Consider the following 23240-nt stretch of genomic DNA (forward strand, 5'->3'; position numbering starts at 1 on the left):
ATGTCAGTTTGGGGGTTGTGGCGGTGGATGGTGGTTCGGGTGGGCGGTCGGTGGTGGGGGCGGGCGTGGGGAGCGGTGGCGCGTCCCCTCATCCCTTCCCTAAAGGCCGGCTAATGGGGCCAGGGGGACCACCCTGGGTCCCAGGGGGATGGCGACGGCCGGAGTAAAGATGGGCTGTGCTGGCTCAACCCCCGATTGGCTAGGGAGGAGCCGTGGCCCGGGGGCGGCCCCTGTGCAGCATTTCCACTTGTCTGCAGAACTATCACGCATCTGATGGGATTCACGCATGACTGGGTGCAATTAGACACACTCAAGTAGAGAGAATGTTGGTGCCAGGATTAGCGATCAGGCAGCATAGAATAAGATGTCAACATATTCACACGTACAAGTGATTCATATTACACTGGGTTCTACACCTCACATTGCTGATTTGTGTTCGCTCCACCCCAACTAATCACATCTCTTTTTGACTCATCCACCCCTCTTTCTCCTAATACAATTAGCTAATGATAGCACAACTACAGTATATTCATAAGTAGTGTAGGCATTCAATGTATTTCTTGTTGTGTATTCTTTTCCTCTTCTGCTTTTTTCACTCCTATTTTTCTTTCTGTCCCCCCATAACCTCTTCCTGCTCGCTTCTTTCTACTAATGAACGAAAGACAATGAATAATAACAACGGGAGTACAGTGATCCCCCGCTACTTCTCCCTTCAAATTTTGCGCCCTCAGTCCATCGCGGATTCTCTATCAATTAAAAAGATAAAATAAAAAATACAGATGAGCTGTCCCGAGCCGAATGCATAGTCTCAATCTCGCTCCATCCCTGCTCTCTGTTGGTCAGGCAGTGCACTGGAGTTGTTTATTAAAGTTAACGATGATTGACAGACGTTTAATGTTTGAACTTGCCAGAGAAGCGAACTTCAAATTGTCGCATGCGTCAATCATCATTTAACTTGTCTAACAGTTGCTGTGGCAACTCATTGTGTGTATGTGAGCAGCTTGAGCGGTTTTGAGATGACCCACTCAATAAAGCATTTAATAAAGCCAAGCATTTTTCTGCTTTATTCTTGTTTAAAAATAATTTGGTGGGACATTAACATGTTTAAAACGTGTGCTTAAAGTGCTTAAAAAACATTTATTAGAATATATACTGTATATACATATGTTTATTTTTTTAAACTATTCTTTGGGGGGGGAAAAGTGAAAAAACATCTTATTTATATATCTCTTTCCAATGCTAAATCTGAATAAATACATTGAAAACACACACACACAAAAAATTGGCAAGTTCTCAGTCTTTCTCTTATCGCGGCGTATTCTGGTCCCCATTAACCGTGAAAACCAGGGATCATTGTAAATCATACTCCCGTTTGATACATTAAAACTGTTCAGACCATAAGGACACTCAGATTCCCATTTTCCATGTTAAAGCAGCTGAACAGGACATGTTAAAAAAATTGAATTCTGTGTTATTTCAATGTAATAAACAGCATTCTTTCTGCTGAGATACACATTATAAAAGTGTTGTTCATTCCCTTAAAGCCTTTCAAATGACCATGTTTTGTATTGTTTTGTTTGCAGGTTCCCACTAGAAGGAGAAAGATGTACACTTCATGCTCATTTTATTTTTATTTTACGGCTGTTCTGAAAGAAATACATTTTTTAACTTTAGGTTGTTCAATTTCTCCAATGAATACTTTGTTTCTACTGTTTTTCCTCAAAATTCCAAATTTAACATTACAGTGTTCAAGTCTGTTTGTCATTTGATTAAGTCAGGCACTTGAAAATCTATTCGCATCAAAAGCTGTTTTTATTTGGGATAATTTTGTCAGTGTCGATGAAACCTGATTAATCAAGATTAATCATTGCATTTTCCCAATTATAAGTTGGAATTTTTTTTTTCATATTTGGTTGGGCCTGGGACTTATACTCAGGTGTGATCTTTTTGGGTGTTTTTGGTCCTTTGCAGCAACAGCAATGAGAGGGCGAGTTTTTCAGAAGTGATTTGGACAGTATTCTAAGAGTTTGGAAACAAGTTATGTTGTGTTGCTATAGTTGTCTGAATAACTATAAATATGTTAGGGTAACAGACGCCTATTTGGCCTGTTTCCTCCTTTTTTTTCTTTTTTTTTTTTAAAAATTACAATAATTACAGTAATTTATAGAGATGATGCCGATCGATCGGGTCCGATCACGTCATTTTCAAAGTATCGGAATCGGCAAAAAAATCTCGGCCATGCCTTTAAAAATTTTTTTTTTTTTTTTTTTTTTTAAATTAAATCGTTTTCTAATTGTATTTAACGTTACAGACATAATATGTTACACTCATCCAGAGTCTTTAGTTTAGGTTTAAGGTAGGGTTATCAAATTTATCCCGATAACAGCGGTAATTATTTTTTTTAAAAATGTATCACGTTAAGATAATTAACGTAATTAATGCATGCGCTGCACGACCCACTCACGCATTGTCGCGCTCAATATGTAATGGCGCCGTTTTACCTATATAGAGAGATAAAAGGCAGCGTATAATGAGTAGAGTGAATTTTGACAGCCTTTGGAGCCTTTTTAAAATTGGCTAAAGCCTTACAATCCCACTCCCTACGATTAGAAATATCATGGGAAGCACTGTGGGGAAGCAAGGTAGCTATTGATCTTTATCTTAACACCTTATGTTATTTCCCAACGCAGAGAAGATATATCAATTGGTAGCACTACGCACAGTCATGGTTCCACTTCCCATCATGCATTTGGGCAGGGCTACAGTATCATTTACTGAAAGCTCAAGAAATATACTAGATGGTAATATTTAGTCACAATATATAAAGTCACAAGTCTTTTTCTCCATGGATCCCTCTCACAGAAAGAATGTTAATAATGTAAATGCCATCTTGAGGATTTATTGTCATAATAAACTAATACAGTACTTATGTACTGTATATTGAATGTATATATTCGTCCGAGTTTTTTTCTTAATGCATTGCCAAAATGTATATGATCGGGAAAAATTATCGGGAATGATTGGAATTGAATCGGGAGCAAAAAATGCAATCGGATCGGGAAATATCGGGATCGGCAGATACTCAAACGATCGGGATCGGATCGGGAGCAAAAAAACATGATCGGAACAACCCTAGTAATTTATAATGACTGGTCTTGACTCTGATAAAATTCTCAAAAATGCGACTAACACTCAAATGCTATATTATGTTTTTTTTTCTCTCTCTTTCTTCATTGTGCATTTTTTTTCAGGGCTGGTGCGACTTATAGTCTGACATTTATCTTTTGTTTTTTAATTTAATAGTCCAGTGTTGTTTTTGGCAGCCCTTTTAATGTTCGTCTTATTCTTTTGGACAATAATACTTAGTCTTAGTCATCTCAAAATGTGTTTGTCTTCCTTTACTCTTCGTTGAGGAACTCAAGACTAATTTCATCAAGTTTTAGTCGACGTTTACTAAAAATGTTTTCGTATGTAAATAAATAAGCAAAGGTTTCCAAGTATTTCAAATGACATTAGCCACGTTTACATGCTGACTTTTGTTCATACCGATTCAAATCATTCCGAATGGAAATTTCAGATCAGCTGTTTACATGTCACTTCATCTATTCCGATCCAGCGTTTACATGTGACTGCCTTTATTCCGAAAGGACGTTTGACAACTGCCGTCTGACATGCGCAGATTAATCAAAACAAAGCGTCACGTTGCAAAACATGGAGATCGATCGTCGGAGTGCTGCTGTTTTAACTTTAACCCACTTGTTGTGTTTGTGGGGTCGTATCCGCTTCTGCTGTTTTGCTGTTTTGCCTTGTAGTAGCCGGTTTTCCACCAGTTTCTAATCTGGTCAACGCTCCGGTCTATTCCGGCTTCGTGTAACCTCTCGTGAACTTTTTTAAATAGTTCACTGTTCCTCGTTTTACGCCCATCTAAGCGAGCAATTATATTCAATTCTTTTAAAGTTTGAATTAAATACAATCTTTCCGCCGGACTCCAATTAGGTGCGCTGTGCCTGGAAACCATGTTGCAAGTGACGTTACTTACGTCACAAAGTGACGTCACCACGTCAGTACGGAGCATGTGCAGAAAGAACGCAACCAGACACCATTCCGCTTCCCTGTTTACATGATATAATTTTACTTCTAATCGGTTTGGGAAAAGGAATATTCCACCCCTGTGAATCGGAATGAAATTCCATTCGGTTCTGGCCTGTTCATTCCGAATGAGGTGTTTATATGGAACACATTTATTCGGTTTGAACAAATATTCTGATTGTAATTGGAATATTTGGCTCCATGTAAACGTGGCAATTGACAGACAAGCACATATTCTAGCGTCTACGAGGACATCGCCAACTTGGTGAAAATACACACTCAGCAGGAAAACAGTACATTTGTTTCAATGAATTATCCCCACCTGGACGCCACGAAATGTATGTAAAAAAGTTGTCTTAGAGTTTGAGAGGATGCTTTTTGTTAGCATCAGCCTAATGCTAATGCAGACGTGAATGCTATGGTAACGCTAAGAGTTACATTTAGTGTTTGATGATCACTCAACACAGACCTTTAAAGTCTAAAGCAACATTGCATATTATCTCTGACCAAAATAAGATAACAAATCCATGTGCATGTGCCCAAGTCTGGAGACTGGCGAGCAGCAGTATGTCACATGAGTGACACAACCAGGCACTGCTACGATGCAGGCTAACTACACATAAAATGTCATACATTGTGAACATGTGACGGAAAAGATGGCGCATATTCATCTGGTGTTAGTCTCGTTATGTTTTAGTCTCCCAAACCACGTTTTTAGTTCGTTGTCATCTCGTCATCATCATGAAAAAAATTGTTCGTTGTTCGTCATAGTTGACGAAAACAACACTGATGGAGTCCCTCCCTTAATTTGTGGCAATACATGAAAAAATTTCCTTACAGCTAAATTGTCAATGAAAACGGACAGATGGGGGCTTAAGCCACAGTCTTTGTTTTGGTCTTTTCATCTCTTTGACTTTAAAGCCGTTGTAGAAGTTTGGCAAGTTTGCCTTAGAAAACCACGACAATTGAAAAATGTTCCTCTGTGGCCTGACACACACTGACGGGTGCATGACAAGCATTCAATTGCTTCTATTACTTAAAATATATTATACAGCACTCTGTTGTGTTTGTAGGGCAACTTCTAAAGCAGTCAAAATGTGAAACTTGAGTTTACGCACAAAAAGGCAAAAGACGTAGAATTGCACACTGATGTATAGACAAACAGTTAGGCTATTCTCTCCATCTGCCACACTGAGGAATGCCAGTGACTAGAGTCCTTGATGCTGTCGACAGACGGGCCTGTGAGCAGGCTCCTCAGACCCTCACTCACCTGCACACAATCAGGTCCACCCCACCCCCCAAACCGGAATACCACAGTATGCCGCATACGACCCCCACTGCCTGTGTCTGCTTTTAGAACACTGGTATCCATCCATTCAGTTTCTATACTGCTTGTTTTCATTAGGTCCACAGATGAACTGGAGCTTATTCCAGTTGACTTTGGGTGTAAGGCAAAAAACGCTTCATGATCTTTAAATATAAAGTGGAAAAAACCCAAGATTGGCAATAAACGAGCACGTCCTATTGATCTGACATGTTGATACCCAGTGGTAAATGTGCGAATTATATAACCAAACAAAACATTTGGACTTGTCTTTGGCGGATGTTTGAGTATTTGAAGTTGTTTTTGAGGTTTTTTTGTGTTCGACATGCTGCGGTCAAGAAGTGTTAAACTCCACTGGGTGCATGTCGTGCACTTTTGAGTACACATCATGTGGCCCCACAGCAGGGTGCACCATCTTTCACAGCTATTTATGTCAGGGTAAAATCATGAGAACCACTTCAAGTAACACAAGCCATGTCATAGGGGAACATGTGCTGCACACAAAACCGCACCATATTGCTGTTTCCGCCTTTGTTTCTGAGATGAATCAGATTTTTTTTTTTTTAATTGACATTTGGACGTTGTAGGTTTGCCCCTCAGAAAAATACTTGTGAGTTCCTTTTTTTTCTTTGTGGAAAATTCAAGGAAACTTTTCTACTGTGGCAGCTAACAGAGCGGAAATGCCTATTTTCAAGCACCCCTTGACTTGAGAAATTTTTCGAATTTATTTGAAACTCTTAAGATTAAACAATTACCGTAATTTTCGGACTACAAGCACACCTGACGATAAGCCGCCACCCACCAAATTTCACACGTAAACGGCATTTGTCCATTGATAAGCCGCACTGGACTATAAGACGCAGCTGTCCTCACTGTATTATGGGATATTTAAACCAAAAGATACAGTGGGGCAAATAAGTATTTAGTCAACAACTAATTGTGGCAGTTCTCCCACTTGAAAATATTAGAGATGCCTGTAATTGTCAACATGGGTAAACATCAACCATGAGAGACAGAATGTGGAAAAAAAAAAAAAAAAAAACAGAAAATCACATTATTTGATTTTTAAAGAATTTATTTGCAACTCATGGTGGAAAATAAGTATTTGGTCAATACCAAAAGTTAATCTCAATACTTTGTTATGTACCCTTTGTTGGCAATAACGGAGGCCAAACGTTTTCTGTAACTCTTCAAAAGCTTTTCACACACTGTTGCTGGTATTTTGGCCCATTCCTCCATGCAGATTTCCTCTAGAGCAGTGATGTTTTGGGGCTGTCGTTGAGCAACACAGACTTTCAACTCCCTCCACAGATTTTCTATGGGGTTGAGATCTGGAGACTGGTTAGGCCAGGACCTTGAAATGCTTCTTACAAAGCCACTCCTTTGTTGCCTTGACAATGTGTTTGGGATCACTGTCATGAAAGACCCAGCCACGTCTCATCTTCAATGCCCTTGCTGATGGAAGGAGATTTTCACTCAAAATCTCTCAATACATGGCCCCATTCATTCTTTCCTTTACACAGATCAGTCGTCCTGGTCCCTTTGCAGAAAAACAGCCCCAAAGCATGATGCTTCCACCCCCATGCTTCACAGTGGGTATGGTGCAATTCAGTATTCTTTTTCCTCCAAACACGATAACCTGTGTTTCTACCAAAAAGTTCTTTTTTGGTTTCATCTGACCATAACACAATCTCCCAGTCCTCTTCTGGGTCATCCAAATGCTCTCTAGTGAACCGCAGACGGGCCTGGACATGTACTTTCTTCAGCAGGGGGACATGCCTGGCAGTGCAGGATTTGAGTCGCTGGCGGCGCATTGTGTTACTGATAGTAGCCTTTGCTACTGTGGTCCCAGCTCTCTGTAGGTCACAGGTGTCAAACCGGTTCCAGAAAGGGCCAAGTGGGTGCAGGTTTGCTTTCCAACCAATGAAGAGGACACCTTTTCACCAAGTAGATCTTTTACATGTTTAATCAGTTCAACTTTGTCAGGTGCTGCTTGTTTCAGCAGGAAGTTCATTGGTTAAACTCTCTGCGCGTTATCGGTTGGAATAAAATCCAGCACCCACTAGGCCCTTTCTGGAATCGGTTTGACACCTGTGCTGTAAGTCATTCACTAGGTCCCCCTGTGTGGTTCTGGGATTTTTGCTCACCGTTCTTGTTATCATTTTGACGCCACGGGGTGAGGAGGGAGTTGAAAGTCCGTGTTGCCCAACGACAGCCCCAAAACATCACTGCTCTAGAGGAGATCTGCATGGAGGAATGGGCCAAAATACCAGCAACAGTGTGTGAAAAGCCTGTGAAGAGTTACAGAAAACGTTTGGGCTCTGTTATTGCCAACAAAGGGTACATTACAAAGTATTGAGATTAACTTTTGGTATTGACCAAATACTTATTTTTCACCATGATTTGCAAATCAATTCTTTAAAAATCAAACAATGTGATTTTCGTTTTTTTTGTTTTTTTTTCACATTCTGTCTCTCATGGTTGAGGTTTACCCATGTTGACAATTACAGGCCTCTCTAATATTTTTAAGGGGGAAAACTTGCACAATTAGTGGTTGACTAAATACTTATTTACCCCACTGTATATAACTGGAGTCATTATATAATGCAAATAAGGTTGCTTAAAAGTTGGTGAGGACAATTTGAGCATCCTGAAAAATTGGTAGTGTTCTATCCCTACCGGGTTATAGTTTCCAGCGAAGTTCACAACATTTCTCACAGTTTAATTAACGTTAACAGTAGAAACACATACAGGAGGACGCCTCTCTCTCAGCAACTTCCTACTCGAGTTTTGGAGGTTAACAAGTTCACACAGTTTAATGTTATGCTCACTTTGATGGAGGTCAGACTTCCAGTAGCAAAATTAGTGATGTGTTCCCCACCTCCACAACAATGACGTTTTTTTTTTGTTTTTTTTTACATTGCTTACAGTAGTCGCTGCTTGCCGGAAAAAAAAACAACAACTAATATCCCTCCCCTTTAAGTTATTAACTCCGTGACCTACACGTAAAAGTAATTAGTTACTCGGCTAAGTAAATGACGTTACTTTTCATGTTTTACACGTTATTACATGATTCATTCTATAATGTCTTTCACATAAAGTATTTTTATATTAACTGATTGAATTGAACTGTCTTTTTCATTAAAAAGAAAAAAACATAGGTAATCCTTTTTAGATTTTTTAAAATTTCACCTATATAAGACTGTAATTGTATACAAACTTAAACAATCAAATGCTGAGAGGGAAAAAAAAACCCTTGTATGATACATTTTCATTATTCAAATATGAAGAGTTGTTGAGGAATACATTATGTATGTTTAAAAAGTAAGACATGTTTGCTCTCTCACAGTTACTGTATTTTTCAGGCTATTAGTTGCACTTTTCATCATAGTTTGGCTGGGCCCGCCACTTATTTTCAGGTGCAATTTATAAGTTTTTTTTTCATACTGACTGCCAAAAGTAGGGAACTCTAGAAGTGCTCTCTACTTCCAGAGTTGGTGTAATTGTTCAGAAGTGCTAGTAATAACACTAACTAATAACTAGTCATAATGATTACAGCCAGGGCCGGCCCAGCCTATACGCAGACTATGCAGCTGCCTAGGGCCCCTGACCACTAGGGGGCGCCCAATCTGGCAACCGTTTAATTTATATTCTATTTTGTTTACGACAGTTTGCTTTATTTGACTTTTGTGAGTTTTGATACTTGATTACAAGCTTAAAAAAATAAGTTCTTCCCTAACTTCTTTCTTTCCTCTTTTAGAAAAATGTTTGGCGCTATTTACTGTAAGTACTGACAATCATTTGGGGTGAGAAGTGGGGTGCAGTGAAACACAATCTGATTAATTTACAAAATGTGGACGTATGGCTTGGATTGCATGTATGGGTTTCACAGTACACTGTGACGAAATGGTGGGCCAAAAATATGGGCCCTTTTGCATTATTTTGCTTAGGGCCCCCAAATGGCCTGGGCCGGCCCTGATTACAGCCATTATAGTAGTGATTTGCAGTGAGATCGAGGGTTTGGTATACAAGTTATTATACATAATTTCGGCTATAATCTGAATATCTGTTAATATGTTACTTTAATAGATGCCTAATTAACTGTTTTTTCTCCAATCTTACTACTATAAATGTTGAATGTTTTTTCTTGGTTCTGAATTCTGATCAAATTAAATTCCTCCCAAATCTTACCATGTTACTTTAATAGATGCCTAATTAACTGTTTTTTCTCCATTCTTACTACTATAAATGTTGAATGTTTTTTCTTGGTTTCTGAATTCTGATCAAATTAAATTCCTCCCAAATCTTACCATGTTACTTTAATAGATGCCTATTTAACCTGTTTTTCTCCATTCTTGCTATTATAAATGTTGAATGTTTTTTCTTGGTTTCTGGATTCTGATCAAATTAAATTCCACCAAAATCTTACCATACTTTCACGACCATGATAAAGCGCACCGAAAAATAAATTCTCCAAAATGGTCAGTGCGCCTAATAATGTGGTGCGTCTATTGTGTCGACAAAATGTGTCTGTCTGACTGAGCAATTTTTGAAAAGTGAGAGCAGCATTAGAACCTTAAAGGAAGATGGTTGCGTGTGATAGAAGGGCGTGCCACTAGTAACATTTGAGCGTGTGCGTTGATTTGGCTTGGTGTGAAAATATGGTAATTTATGCATGACTTCGCTATCAGCTGACGGGAAACGGGGCCGCTCTGTAGGGGGCCTATTTTCAAAAACTTAATATATTTTCAAAACCAAAGCCACTAGCGACCTAAAATCAAAACAGGCACCTCCCTTAGGCATATATGAGTTTCTATGAGCAGCGGCATCAAAAAATTCAAAGTCGTTCCCTAATAAAATCCCGATTCTTTTTCAAATAAGTATAACAAAATGGCTAAAACGGCTATAAAATTCTCAGATTTTACACTATATGCACAAAAATCACCAAATACAGAAATAATCACCTATATATTTTCAGGATCAATAGCAATATTTAACATATCATGTAAGTTTTTGCCTCAGCACGTCTTGCCGGCTATCTGGCCTTTGTCGTTTATAGATTGAAATGTTACATAAAATAAAACCCGTAAAAGACGAATCGTGTTTTGTATGATCGCAGACATGTCTAAATTATTTGTTTTTTGGCCCAAAAAATGGGCAGTTGGACAAAAATTACCTGATTATTTGAATAAAGTTACGCTATTGTGTATGGATGAAAAAAATCCAACATGGCGGCCATCACAAAACAAAGAGCGATTTAAGTTTAAAATTCTTGTAAATAAATGCGTAAATCCCAGAATTTCTATAGGTATGAATGTAAAACAGTCTATATTCTTGGTTAAAAGCGGAAAGAAAAAAAAAAAAAACGGGTAGTTATCATTCATTTTGCGTAAATATTTCAAGCAAAAGTTACGCAATTTTTTCCCATTCTTTTCACATTTCAATGTGCATGCATGGTGCTATTTTATATAATAATTACCTTGAATCCTCGATCAAATCACTCTTGAGACACTCTTGCCTGCTTGTAGGCATTAAAACGTTCGTCCTGTTTCCAACTGCAGTCATGTAAAAAAATTAAGACCCCCTATGGAAGCCTGTGTTTTCTAACATATTTGGTCATATGGATATTTAATATCAGTTTTAACAATCTTGAGAGATTCAAGTAATAGAACTAGACAATTGAAACTGAAAAAAAAAAGATTTTTTTTAATAACTTTCTGTAAAATGTAATTTTAAATAAATGCAATTTCTGTTAAGGAATAAATTAGGAAACCCCCACATTCAATCCCGCTAAAATTACACACAGGTTATCACATCAGGTGCTCATGATGAGAACATAATTTCCTAGTGTTTTGAAGGAGGCTTGCCTTATTTAAACCTCACATGTAGTTTGGTGTGCCCCTGACTGTTGAAGTGAGAGAAAACACCATGGTGAGCTCAAAGGAGTTGTCTGAGGACTTCAGACAGATGATTGTGGACGTTTATGAGTCTGGTAAGGGATTTCAAAAGACCATTCCATGGTCCGGAAAATAGTCTATGAGTGGAGGACATTCAAAACAACTGCCTACATGCCCAGTTCTGGTCGTCCAAGCCAGTTCACCCCGAGAACAGACCACAAGATGAGAAGAAGAAGTCTCCAAAAACCCTAAGATGTCATCACGGAACCTACAGCAGGCTCCTGCTACCGTTGATGTGAAAATGCATGCCTCTACAATCAGAAAAAGACTTTACAAGTTTGCAGGCAACTTTTGCTCTGCAAGAAGAACATGAAGGCCAGACATAAGTTTGTCAGAGTGAATGTAGATAAAGACCAGGACCTCTGGAATAATGTTCTTCAGACAGATGAATCTAAAACTGAATTATTTGTACACCAGAACAGAGGACATGTTTGGCGTAAACCCAATACAGCATTCTAGGAAAAGAACCTCATACCAACTGTTAAGCATGGGGGTGGAAATGTCATGGTTTGGGGATGCTTTGCTTCAGCATGACCTGACCAGCTAACCATCATAGATTCCACCATGAATTCTATCGCTTATCAGAGGTCGCTTGAGGAACAAGTGAGATCATTTGTGAAAAAGCTGAATCGAAACTGGACCCTGCAACATGACAATGACCCAAAACATACCAGTAAATCCACCAAGGACTGGCTGAAAAGGAAGAAATGGAGAGTCCTGGAATGGCAGAGTCATAGACCAGATCTTCATCCCATTGAGTTGCTGTGGGGTGATGGGCTGTACATGCAAGAAATTCCTCAAACATCTCACAGCTGAAAGTATTTGGGGTTGAGAAGTGGGACAAACTTTATTCAGACTGATGTCAAAGACTGGTAGATGGCAACAAGAAGAGTCTTACTGAAGTTATTTCAGCCAAAGAGGGTAACACTAGCTATTAGGTGGTAGGGTGTACTAACTTTTTCCTCAGTTAGAATATACATTTTTGTTTATATATTTGGTTCAATGAGTAAAACAATGTTATTGTTTTGTTATTTACCTGCAATTAAATCACTTTCTTTTCCAGAGATAAAGAAAAACAAGATCAGACATTGACATTAAAAAAAAAACAACAAAAAAAACACACAAAATATTTTAAATTTCTTCAACTTCCTGCTTTGTCTGTGTGATAATTAGTCTGATGAGATTTTGTATATACCACTGTCAGTGTACATTACACTTCTCAACCTTTGTAGGGAGCAGGAAAAGTTCTTGTTGCTTTCAAGATCAGAAGGACAAAATCACGTCATGGTGAAAATTACAAGTTATAAATACTTATCTTTATTTCATAATACAAAATTAGAGTATGTACATCCACGCAAAAGTGGTTCACAAAAATCCATGAATTCATAATGCTCTTAAAAATAGAATATATTTTGAACAGACTGCATGTCAAGATGTATAGGATGATTAATCTTCAAGTCCTTTATCCGTCTCTTTTCAGTCCGTAGGGATAAAGTCATGCTGAAGAAACACACAGTCCAAAAGTGTGTGAAAAAGTACTTTATGTTCCCTTTGTATGCTTTTCCTCTCATGTCCATTGATGCAGAAGGAAAAAGTATCAACTGTACCTTAAAATGTCCCACAAGTCCACATATTTCTGTCTAGGGGGAAAGACAACCTCCTCCTCCTCCTCCAACTTTAAAATCCACGGTTATTACTTTTTATTAGAACTATAATAAAATAGACTTTCCTCATCCGCATTGGCGGAATTCATGGTCATTAACAAGAAAAAGGAACTACCCAGCAGGACGGCGGTCTTCACATAAACTGTCGTCACTTTCCACATTCAGTAGAAACCCCACTTGCAGTTTGGAAAATGGATACTAAAGTGATAATGAGACGAGAACAGACCACTTCATGGTGGAATACACATGCTAAATCTGAAGACAAAAGGTTTGCCTTCTGGGTATCGTAGTGCTTTGCTTCGTCCGCGGCTGACGGCGTCCTCATTTGCAGACGTATCTCTCTACTATCCGCTCACACTTCTTGCAGGTCACGTAGCAGCACCAGTGGTACTTGCAATGGCAACGTTCCACGAGCTTCTCCGTGTATGGGTTGTAGCCACGGCCGCAGCACATCAGGTCACAGCTGTCACTGCCAGCTGAAGTTTTGTTACACTGCCTGCAATTAGCATAAATAAAGTTAGAAGATTGAGTGAACGGCCTTGTTTGAAAGACAACCTGTTTCCAGTTTGGCTTCCCACAAGAGACAATTAGCGTAATGGCTTCATTCTAAACATTTCATCCAGCAGCTTGTACAAACTGAGAGCCTGTTACAGCCCACAATGGCCCTTTAAATATTGTTGACCGACCGATGCGCCCTCATTTTTCTCGCATTGTCTTTTGTCACATTTCTTTAGCGCTGGATGCTTTGGATACTCTTGAATAGGCAGTGAACCGCCCTACCATAAATCGCACTGAATTCACAGGCCTGCCTCTCGTCTTAAATGTGCCCTTTTCACATGATGGCTTGGTTTTATGACGGCAAAGTGTTAATGACCAGTATGACGAGAGGGGAGCTTAAGTAAATGGTGGCAGCAGGAGTGAAGGAAGAGAGTGAAGGGCAGGTTTATGACATTGTTGCAAGCTGGGAAATAGGATCACCCACACATTCTTTGTATATTTTGGGAGGCAAGGTCTCATTATAATGCATTTGAACCTAAGGCATTACAATAGGTATGTGAGATCATGTTTTAACATTGAATCTAAAATTTTGGGGACTCAACTCAGGCTACTCGAAAATCATAGATGCATACTATCTATTACAATTCAAAATAAATTACTGTAAAAAACGGGAAAACCGTAAAATACATTAAAAAAAAAAAAAAAATTTTTTTTAAAGTATAGTGCTTCATTAACAGTAAATTTGAGGTTAGACTTTTTCAAAACTGAAAATTGTGGAAGAAATTTTTTTTTAATCATTTTATACTTTGAGCCATATGTAACCAGCTCTTGATTCTCTCCCCTTTCCAACCAGGTTTTAATCCCACACCATTTTCTCGGCAGTCCAACGTGCTGACTACCGAGCTAATGAAGACTCGTTGAAGGAAGTGCTGTGCGAATAGAAGGTGAGGAAAACCTTACCTGCTGACAAAAGCGCATACTGGGAGTTAGAAGCTAGACTGGACTCAATCTGGATACTGCGTAATCTGGGTATAGTGTGTATATACAGTGCCTTGCAAAAGTATTCGGCCCCCTTAAATCTTGCAACCGTTCGCCACATTTCAGGCTTCAAACATAAAGATATGAAATTTAATTTTTTTTGTCAAGAATCAACAACAAGTGGGACACAATTGTGAAGTGGAACAACATTTATTGGATAATTTAAACTTTTTTAACAAATAAAAAACTGAAAAGTGGGGCGTGCAATATTATTCGGCCCCTTTACTTTCAGTGCAGCAAACTCTCTCCAGAAGTTCAGTGAGGATCTCTGAATGATCCAATGTTGTCCTAAATGACCGATGATGATAAATAGAATCCACCTGTGTGTAATCAAGTCTCCGTATAAATGCACCTGCTCTGTGATAGTCTCAGGGTTCTGTTTAAAGTGCAGAGAGCATTATGAAAACCAAGGAACACACCAGGCAGGTCCGAGATACTGTTGTGGAGAAGTTTAAAGCCGGATTTGGATACAAAAAGATTTCCCAAGCTTTAAACATCTCAAGGAGCACTGTGCAAGCCATCATATTGAAATGGAAGGAGCATCAGACCACTGCAAATCTACCAAGACCCGGCCGTCCTTCCAAACTTTCTTCTCAAACAAGGAGAAAACTGATCAGAGATGCAGCCAAGAGGCCCATGATCAATCTGGATGAACTGCAGAGATCTACAGCTGAGGTGGGAGAGTCTGTCCATAGGACAACAATCAGTCGTACACTGCACAAATCTGGCCTTTATGGAAGAGTGGCAAGAAGAAAGCCATTTCTCAAAGATATCCATAAAAAGTCTCGTTTAAAGTTTGCCACAAGCCACCTGGGAGACACACCAAACATGTGGAAGAAGGTGCTCTGGTCAGATGAAACCAAAATTGAACTTTTTGGCCACAATGCAAAACGTGTAAAAGCAACACAGCTCATCACCCTGAACACACCATCCCCACTGTCAAACATGGTGGTGGCAGCATCATGGTTTGGGCCTGCTTTTCTTCAGCAGGGACAGGGAAGATGGTTAAAATTGACGGGAAGATGGATGCAGCCAAATACAGGAACATTCTGGAAGAAAACCTGTTGGTATCTGCACAAGACCTGAGACTGGGACGGAGATTTATCTTCCAACAGGACAATGATCCAAAACATAAAGCCAAATCTACAATGGAATGGTTAAAAAATAAACGTATCCAGGTGTTAGAATGGCCAAGTCAAAGTCCAGACCTGAATCCAATCGAGAATCTGTGGAATCTGTTCACAAACACTCTCCATCCAACCTCACTGAGCTCGAGCTGTTTTGCAAGGAAGAATGGGCAAGAATGTCAGTCTCTTGATGTGCAAAACTGATAGAAACATACCCCAAGCGACTTGCAGCTGTAATTGGAGCAAAAGGTGGCGCTACAAAGTATTAACGCAAGGGGGCCGAATAATATTGCACGCCCCACTTTTCAGTTTTTTATTTGTTCAAAAAGTTTAAATTATCCAATAAATTTTGTTCCACTTCACGATTGTGTCCCACTTGTTGTTGATTATTGACCAAAAAATAAAATTTTATATCTTTATGTTTGAAGCCTGAAATGTGGCGAAAGGTTGCAAGGTTCAAGGGGGCCGAATACTTTTGCAAGGCACTGTACACTCACCAGCCACTTTATGAGGTGCACCTGTCCAACTGCTCGTTAACACTTAATTTCTAATCAGCCAATCACATGGCGGCAACTCGGTGCATTTAGGCATGTAGACATGGTTTAAGACAATCTCCTGCAGTTCAAACCGAGCATCAGTATGGGGAAGAAAGGTGATTTGAGTGACTTTGAACGTGGCATGGTTGTTGGTGCCAGAAGGGCTGGTCTGAGTATTTCAGAAACTGCTGATCTACTGGGATTTTCACGCACAACCATCTCTAAGGTTTACAGAGAATGGTCCGAAAAAGAAAAAATATCCAGTGAGCGGCAGTTCTGTAGGTGGAAAACCCTTGTTGATGCCAGAGGTCAGAGGAGAATGGCCAGACTGGTTCGAGCTGATAGAAAGGCAACAGTGACAGTGACTCAAATAACCACCCGTTACAACCAAGGCAGGCAGAAGAGCATTCTGAATGCACAGTACGTCGAACGTTGAGGCAGATGGGCTACAGCAGCAGAAGACCACGCCGGGTGCCACTCCTTTCAGCTAAGAACTGGAAACTGAGGCTACAATTTGCACAAGCTCATCGAAATTCAACAATAGAAGATTGGGAAAACATTGCCTGGTCTGACGAGTCTCGATTTCTGCTGTGACATTCGGATGGTAGGGTCAGAATTTGGCGTCAACAACATGAAAGCATGGATCCATTCTGCCTTGTATCAGCCGTTCAGGCTGGTGGTGGTAGTGTAATGGTGTGGGGAATATTTTCTTGGCACTCTTTGGGCCCCTTGGTACCAATTGAGCATTGTTGGAATGCCACAGCCAACATGAGTATTGTTGCTGACCATGTCCATCCCTTTATGACCACAATGTACCCAACTTCTGATGGCTACATTCAGCAGGATAATGTGCCATGTCATAAAGCTGGAATCATCTCAGACTGGTTTCTTGAACATGACAATGAGTTCACTGTATTCAAATGGCCTCCACAGTCACCAGATCTCAATCCAATAGAGCATCTTTGGGATGTGGTGGAACGGGAGATTCACATCATGGATTTGCAGCCGACAAATCTGCACCAACTGTGTGATGTCATCATGTCAATATAGACCAAACTCTCTGAGGAATGCTTCCAGCACCTTGTTGAATCTATGCCACGAAGAACTGAGGCAGTTCTGAAGGCAAGAAGGGGTCCAACCCGTTAATAGCATGGTGTACTCAATAAAGTGACCGATGAGTGTATATTTGCACAGTTACATTATACAATTTTTGCACATTTAAGACAACATCTATGCATAAAATATAATTTGCACTATCATCTTAGTACTGTAAATTGGCATATAAAGTCCTGGCCAAAAGTATTGGCACACAGAATTGCAGGGGTGCCAATACTTTCGGCCAGCAATGTTCGCACTGTTATTTGGCCACTACATGACCACTTGCTGCTCGTGACTTATTCACTTTATTCACAATCTGTGTACTCTGTAACCTGTGAGTTTCATATTAGCCTTACTGAACTTTTTTGTTTTGTTTTACATGGGGCACGTTATGGTGAAACTAAATCTCGTGGTACTCAGTGCAATGACGATAAAAGCTTTCTATTCTTTTCTCTGATGGCTCAATAGTTAGCATGCTCGACTAACACAGGGGCAATGTGGATTCAAAACCTGGTTGGAGTGGTGGAGAGTGAGAAAGACCACAGTGATGTCACCATCAAACTAATTACACATACTTTTTATACTAGAGATAGACAGATTTTCGGTCGGGTTGATTATCGGCGCCGATATTTTGAAATTTACCGTACTGTATATCAGTATCGGCCTTTTTTTTTAATTGGAAAAATTGATTTAAAACTGGGTTCTTTCGGCTCAGATGCAGCCACGCCTCTCCTGCACTAGTATTAACCCCGTCCTCTGATTGGTTAAATGCTAATGCTACATGGAGTTACACTTGTATTGCACACTTTTAAGGCCCTCAAAGCGCTTCACACTATATCCTCATCTACCTACTGGTGACGCAGCACCAGGAGCAACGTGGGGTGTAGTATCTTGCTCAAAGGATACTTAGACGAGGTCATCAGGACTTTCTTTTCTGTGGAAAAATTTCACAGAGCTATTTGCTTAACCTTGTATTTAACTTTATAAGAGTCTTTATCTGAGTCTTGGAAATTCAGGCACTTCTGGAGCTATTATTTTCTATTTGTGTGATCCAATAAACATGCTTTAGGCATTTCAATGAAGTTCAGTGTTTGCATTATTCAATTTGTTTACGCCAATTTTTATACTTTTACTGCAAAGGAAAATCAGCTCCAAAAATCGGTTATCGGCCCCTCTAACTACTAGTAGTAATCGTATCGGTCCTTAAAACCCTATATCGGTCGATCTCTACTTTATACAGTTGTTGTTTGCTTTAAAACAACAGCTAATATGTAGTTCTTTTTAAGATAGATTGTCATGAATTTGACATTAAAGCTTTTACGGTGTTCCCATTATTACAAAGTTACAATTCTGGCAACCTTAGTTATGAAGCATACGTATGAACTGAAGGTGAAGCATTACAATAGGACTGTGAGATTATATTTCAACTAAGAGTTTAAAGCTATTTGTATTTGTCCCGTATTGTCAAGATATGGGGATCACGCTTCGGCAAATACATTGGGGTAAAAATAAAAGAAAAAATCCATGTCAGAGTTAGTCCTCCTCCACTCCAGGGGCAGTAGAGGTTATGCGCCTAAACCAGCAACCAACATTATGGGAAAAAGAAGAAATACTAACAACTAGGGAAATTTTGGCGAATGCACAGAGTGGGAACAATCTATCAAATGTAGTATTATTAACACCTTTTGGAAGTGTATTTATTTTAGATTTCAAATCAAGAAATGTTTATTTTGCTCTAGCCCTAGGCTGAAGCCACTGAAACACTGAGCGAGTATTTATTCTTGCACTATTACATTAGACGCTTTTTCAGTTTTGGAATGATTTGCATGTTTTATTTTATTTTATCCAAAATAAAAATATACATATCTTATGTGGGAGTGTATGTTCACTGGTAATGGTTTACAGTTAACTGTGTGTCAGCCAACGCTGAAAATGGTAGTATCTTATTTTTATATTAAAAAAATAAAAAATAAAAAAAAAGTTTCCAAGGTTGTCAGCTGGTGAGTGCTATCTGACTTAAACTGTTTCCTCAGTCAATTCCTACAAAACAAAGGTGTTGTCTATTTTTGGACATAAACTGTGAATTAAACAAAGAATGCAAGAAGAATAAAAATACAAATTCAAAAGTTTGTTTTCTTCTATTTATTTTGCACTTTAATGAGAGCTGCTTTTTAGTTTAGATGCTGTGTTAAAAAAAAAAAAAAAAAAAGCCTATTTGTTTTTCCTGTGTTACTAAACCCATACCGAACTGTAATCCCCGTACGTACTGAACCGTGACTTGTGTGTAACGTTACACCTATAATCTCAACACAAGGGCGTAGGTTTGATCTCAACATTGTAGGGACGATATAGCCTATAGCATAATCTGCATCTACACTTTTTGCTCGGGATGGGACATTAATAGGACAAAACAGATTGGGTGAACGGGGGTCAAGGCTTCATTTCGCTAAAAAATGAACCTAATTAATTGATATGCTAAATCAGGGGTGGTCATTACGGCAATCACGATCGACCAGTCGATCCCAATGCTAGTGTGGGTAGCTTACGGCATCCCCCCAAAAACTTTTTTTTTTTTTTCTTTTTTAATGTACATGGTTAATTATTATTATGTTGTGTTTATGTTGTGTTGTGTGAGCAACATATATGCACCCGTCTCTCTCTAAGCAGCTTCTTGCTCACGTTTTTCTGGTTCTATAGTTTCCAGCAGAGTTCACTACATTTCCCACAGTTTAATTCATAATAACAGTAGAAAACACAAACAGAAGGACACTTCCAAACAGCTTCCTACTCGAGTTTTGCAGGTTAGCATGTTCACACACAGTTTAATTTATGCTAACTCTGATGCTCTTCGGCCTTTCAGTAGCAAAATTAGTGGTGTGTTTCCCACCTCCACAACATTGGCTTAAATTACAGTGGCTGCTGCTGGCCAAAAAAAACTTCTAATATCCGATCGTCTTCATCTACATGTATTTCTACATGTATATGTCTATATGTATTTCTTTCAGAACTGTGTGAGTGTGAGCGTGTGTGTGTCAAGTCATCAGCCAAACAAATGTGCAATTGAGGGGGGCGAAATCGACCGGCACATTCTGCAAGTGAAAAGGGGTAAATGTTAAGTTTGAACATAATGAAAATAATTCAATTAATAATGGTAGGGTCAATTCTATCCTTACAACATATGGGAAGACTATCTAAATTTCCTGTATAACTGAACTCATTATATAATGCATATAAGGTTGCTCAAAGATTGGTGGGGACAATTTGAGCATCCTGAAAAGTTGGTAGTGTTATGTGCTATCGTCCCTATGCAAATCTACGCCCTTGTTTCAACATCAGATTTTTAATCTTTTTTTTTTTTTTTTTTACACTGCTCAGGCTTCCCTTATAATCAATGCTGCATACTATCCTACAATTTCCTGTTAAGTCTCGCCATCACAGAAAATATCAAGAGTTTCTATTGCTTCCAGGTCTTGCACATATCAGGTCCAACAATGTAAACGGGAGGTCAATTCAAGTCTCAAGACTGATAAAGCCTCTGCTTTAAGTGGTCACCGGTGAGTGACAAATAGTGGATATTTAAGGCAAAGTTTGCAATAGTTGTCCTTTAAATCCAAACTGTTATGAGCACCGGCATTGGATTGCTGAGTGCTTCCTCTTACGCCCCCATAAACCCGAGTGCCTTGTGATTTGTTGAAAGCATAAATGTTGCATCTTCGTGTGGATGATGTCAGGCAGCAGAAATTACATCCAGTGAGTGTCCTTGACATGAAGCATGTCAGCTGTTTATCTGTAAAGTGGCTGAAAGAAGCCTGATATGGCATTCATATGATGTATGACTTCATTGAGTCTACACTGTAAAAAAATAAAACCTCCAATTATTCATGCTAATTCATTTTTTAAATGGAAATAACTCAAATTCTTCATTTCTCTTAAAAAGGGTATGCTGGAAGGTGTTTAGCACAGTTGACTGTGCACTCAATTGCCATTGTGGCAGCTTGGGTTCAAGTCCTAGTTGGAGCGAAATTTTATACATCGACGTAAGTTGAAGTAAAGCTGCAGCTATCGATTATGTAAGTCATCGATTAATCTATCAGTTAGTTTGAAGAATCAAGTAATTTTAATTAGGAAAATTTAATGCATTGCAGAATAAAATTTTAGGAGATGTAAAACAAAGGCTTGCACTTTCAAAAGAGCATTAAATGTGAATACAAATTAAAATTTCCGAGTGTTCTTTCAAACAATGTAGAACTGCACTTTCATTTCACAAGATAAAATAAATCCATTTAAAAATAAAATATATGAGCTTAGCCTCACTTAGGTATTAGGAACTTAAGTATTATAAAATAAAGGCGCATCGAAGTACAACATGGAACAATTGATTAACTTGCATACCAAAAGTCCGCTATCTTAAATGCTATAAAACGCTAACTTTTTTTTTTTTTTTAATTTCACTGCTCTTAAAAAAAAATCATCATTATTCAGACCAAAAACTGCTAAATATACCTCTAAACTAAATTATGAATACACAAACTATTTTATTAACTCAAAAACTTACAACCTTATGTTTGTCTTAACAGGGAGCAGCTAGAACCAGCCATGTTAGATGAGTTATGTCACAATTACTGTTGCCATTAGAGGGCAGTGTATCCACTTAAATCAATAAAACTAGATGCAAACACATTCAAAAAAAAAAACCATTACAACCCCACTCTAATTAAACAAATCCTCGAAGCAGCAAAATTTGATTCAAAACTTTTTTCTGATCGTATGTATTACTCGAGTTAATTGATTAATCATTGCAGCATTAAACTCTCCCAAGAATGTAATTAAACTGTACCTAGAATGTTGAGTATAAGCATTTACTTGATTTTCGGTTTTTGTTTTACTTCCGAAGAGCCGCTTCAATAGCTGTACTAGTACTGAGAGTGTCAAGCATTCAAGCCTGTTTGGTAAATGACGTGTGGCACAAAAAATTAGGTACAAATACAGCGAGAGTGGGAGGGGTGGACAAGTTTCCGGGAGTGCAAAGGCTGTTGTTTTGTTGCTACTGCTTACAGTAATCGTGTTCGTGCTCTCGGTTGTAAATAAACCATTGAAAATCCGAGTGAAGTGAAGTTGTCCTTGTGGACACTTCAATAAAGATGTTTACTTGTTGTTGTTGACTTTTGTGTTTTCCCGTATGACTTTTTTACTGTACGTCATATCCATTAAAAAGATAGAAAATACCGTACAAAATGCAGACAAACAAGATGAAAGGTATGAGAGTATGTTCATGAGAATGAGGGAAACATCTTTATGTTAGAAACATAAAAAGATATCCACATCAAAAAAGACAGAGAGACACATACATTATAGGGGGAGGATAAGGACAACGAGCATGAAAAGAAGTGGAAAAAATAACATCAAAACTATGCTTCTGGGCTGAGACCATTAGGTAATGCGGATTAAACACTTTAGCACAGAAGTAACAGAATAAAAGATTACAACAAAAATCAAGGACTTGAACATATTAAGCCCCTTTCAGACATACGCTGAACTCCAGTTAAATCACGAGATTTAAACAGGTAGCCCTTATGTTTGAAAGCAATTTCCCAGGTCTACTGACAAGGGAGATCACACGGACATTAACTAGGTCGCGTCCTAGTATATTGTACGGGATTTACCCATGACGCGGCAAGTGTGAAAGCAGCCGTTTAATTCCCGGGTCACAGCACGAAGGCTGATAAAATAAATATCATGGCAGGCCGATCGTCATTTCCTGTTTCATCGCAGTAAGACAAAAACCAGTAAACAAACATCGCAATTATCAACATAGCAAACTGGAAAGATAGCGAAATTAAACTGGAAACATAACGAAATTAAATTGTTACTTGATCTTAGATTCAAGGAAGATACATTCCATTGCCCAT

At 38.8% G+C, this 23240-nt stretch overlaps 1 protein-coding gene across 1 annotated transcript in view; it reads right to left on the reverse strand.

Annotated features, from left to right (window-relative positions):
* Positions 1 to 11173: 11173 nt before the first annotated feature.
* The window catches only part of wnt11 (wingless-type MMTV integration site family, member 11), a 37523-nt gene continuing 25456 nt past the window's right edge, over positions 11174 to 23240 (reverse strand). The window contains exon 6 of the mRNA XM_057821360.1: positions 11174 to 13530. Within this exon, the coding sequence (XP_057677343.1) occupies positions 13356 to 13530 (175 nt within the window). The 3' untranslated portion in view covers positions 11174 to 13355. The remainder of the gene's footprint in view (positions 13531 to 23240) is intronic.

This window comes from Corythoichthys intestinalis, chromosome 18 (genome assembly GCF_030265065.1).
Source record: "Corythoichthys intestinalis isolate RoL2023-P3 chromosome 18, ASM3026506v1, whole genome shotgun sequence".
NCBI classification, from domain to species: Eukaryota; Metazoa; Chordata; class Actinopteri; order Syngnathiformes; family Syngnathidae; genus Corythoichthys; species Corythoichthys intestinalis.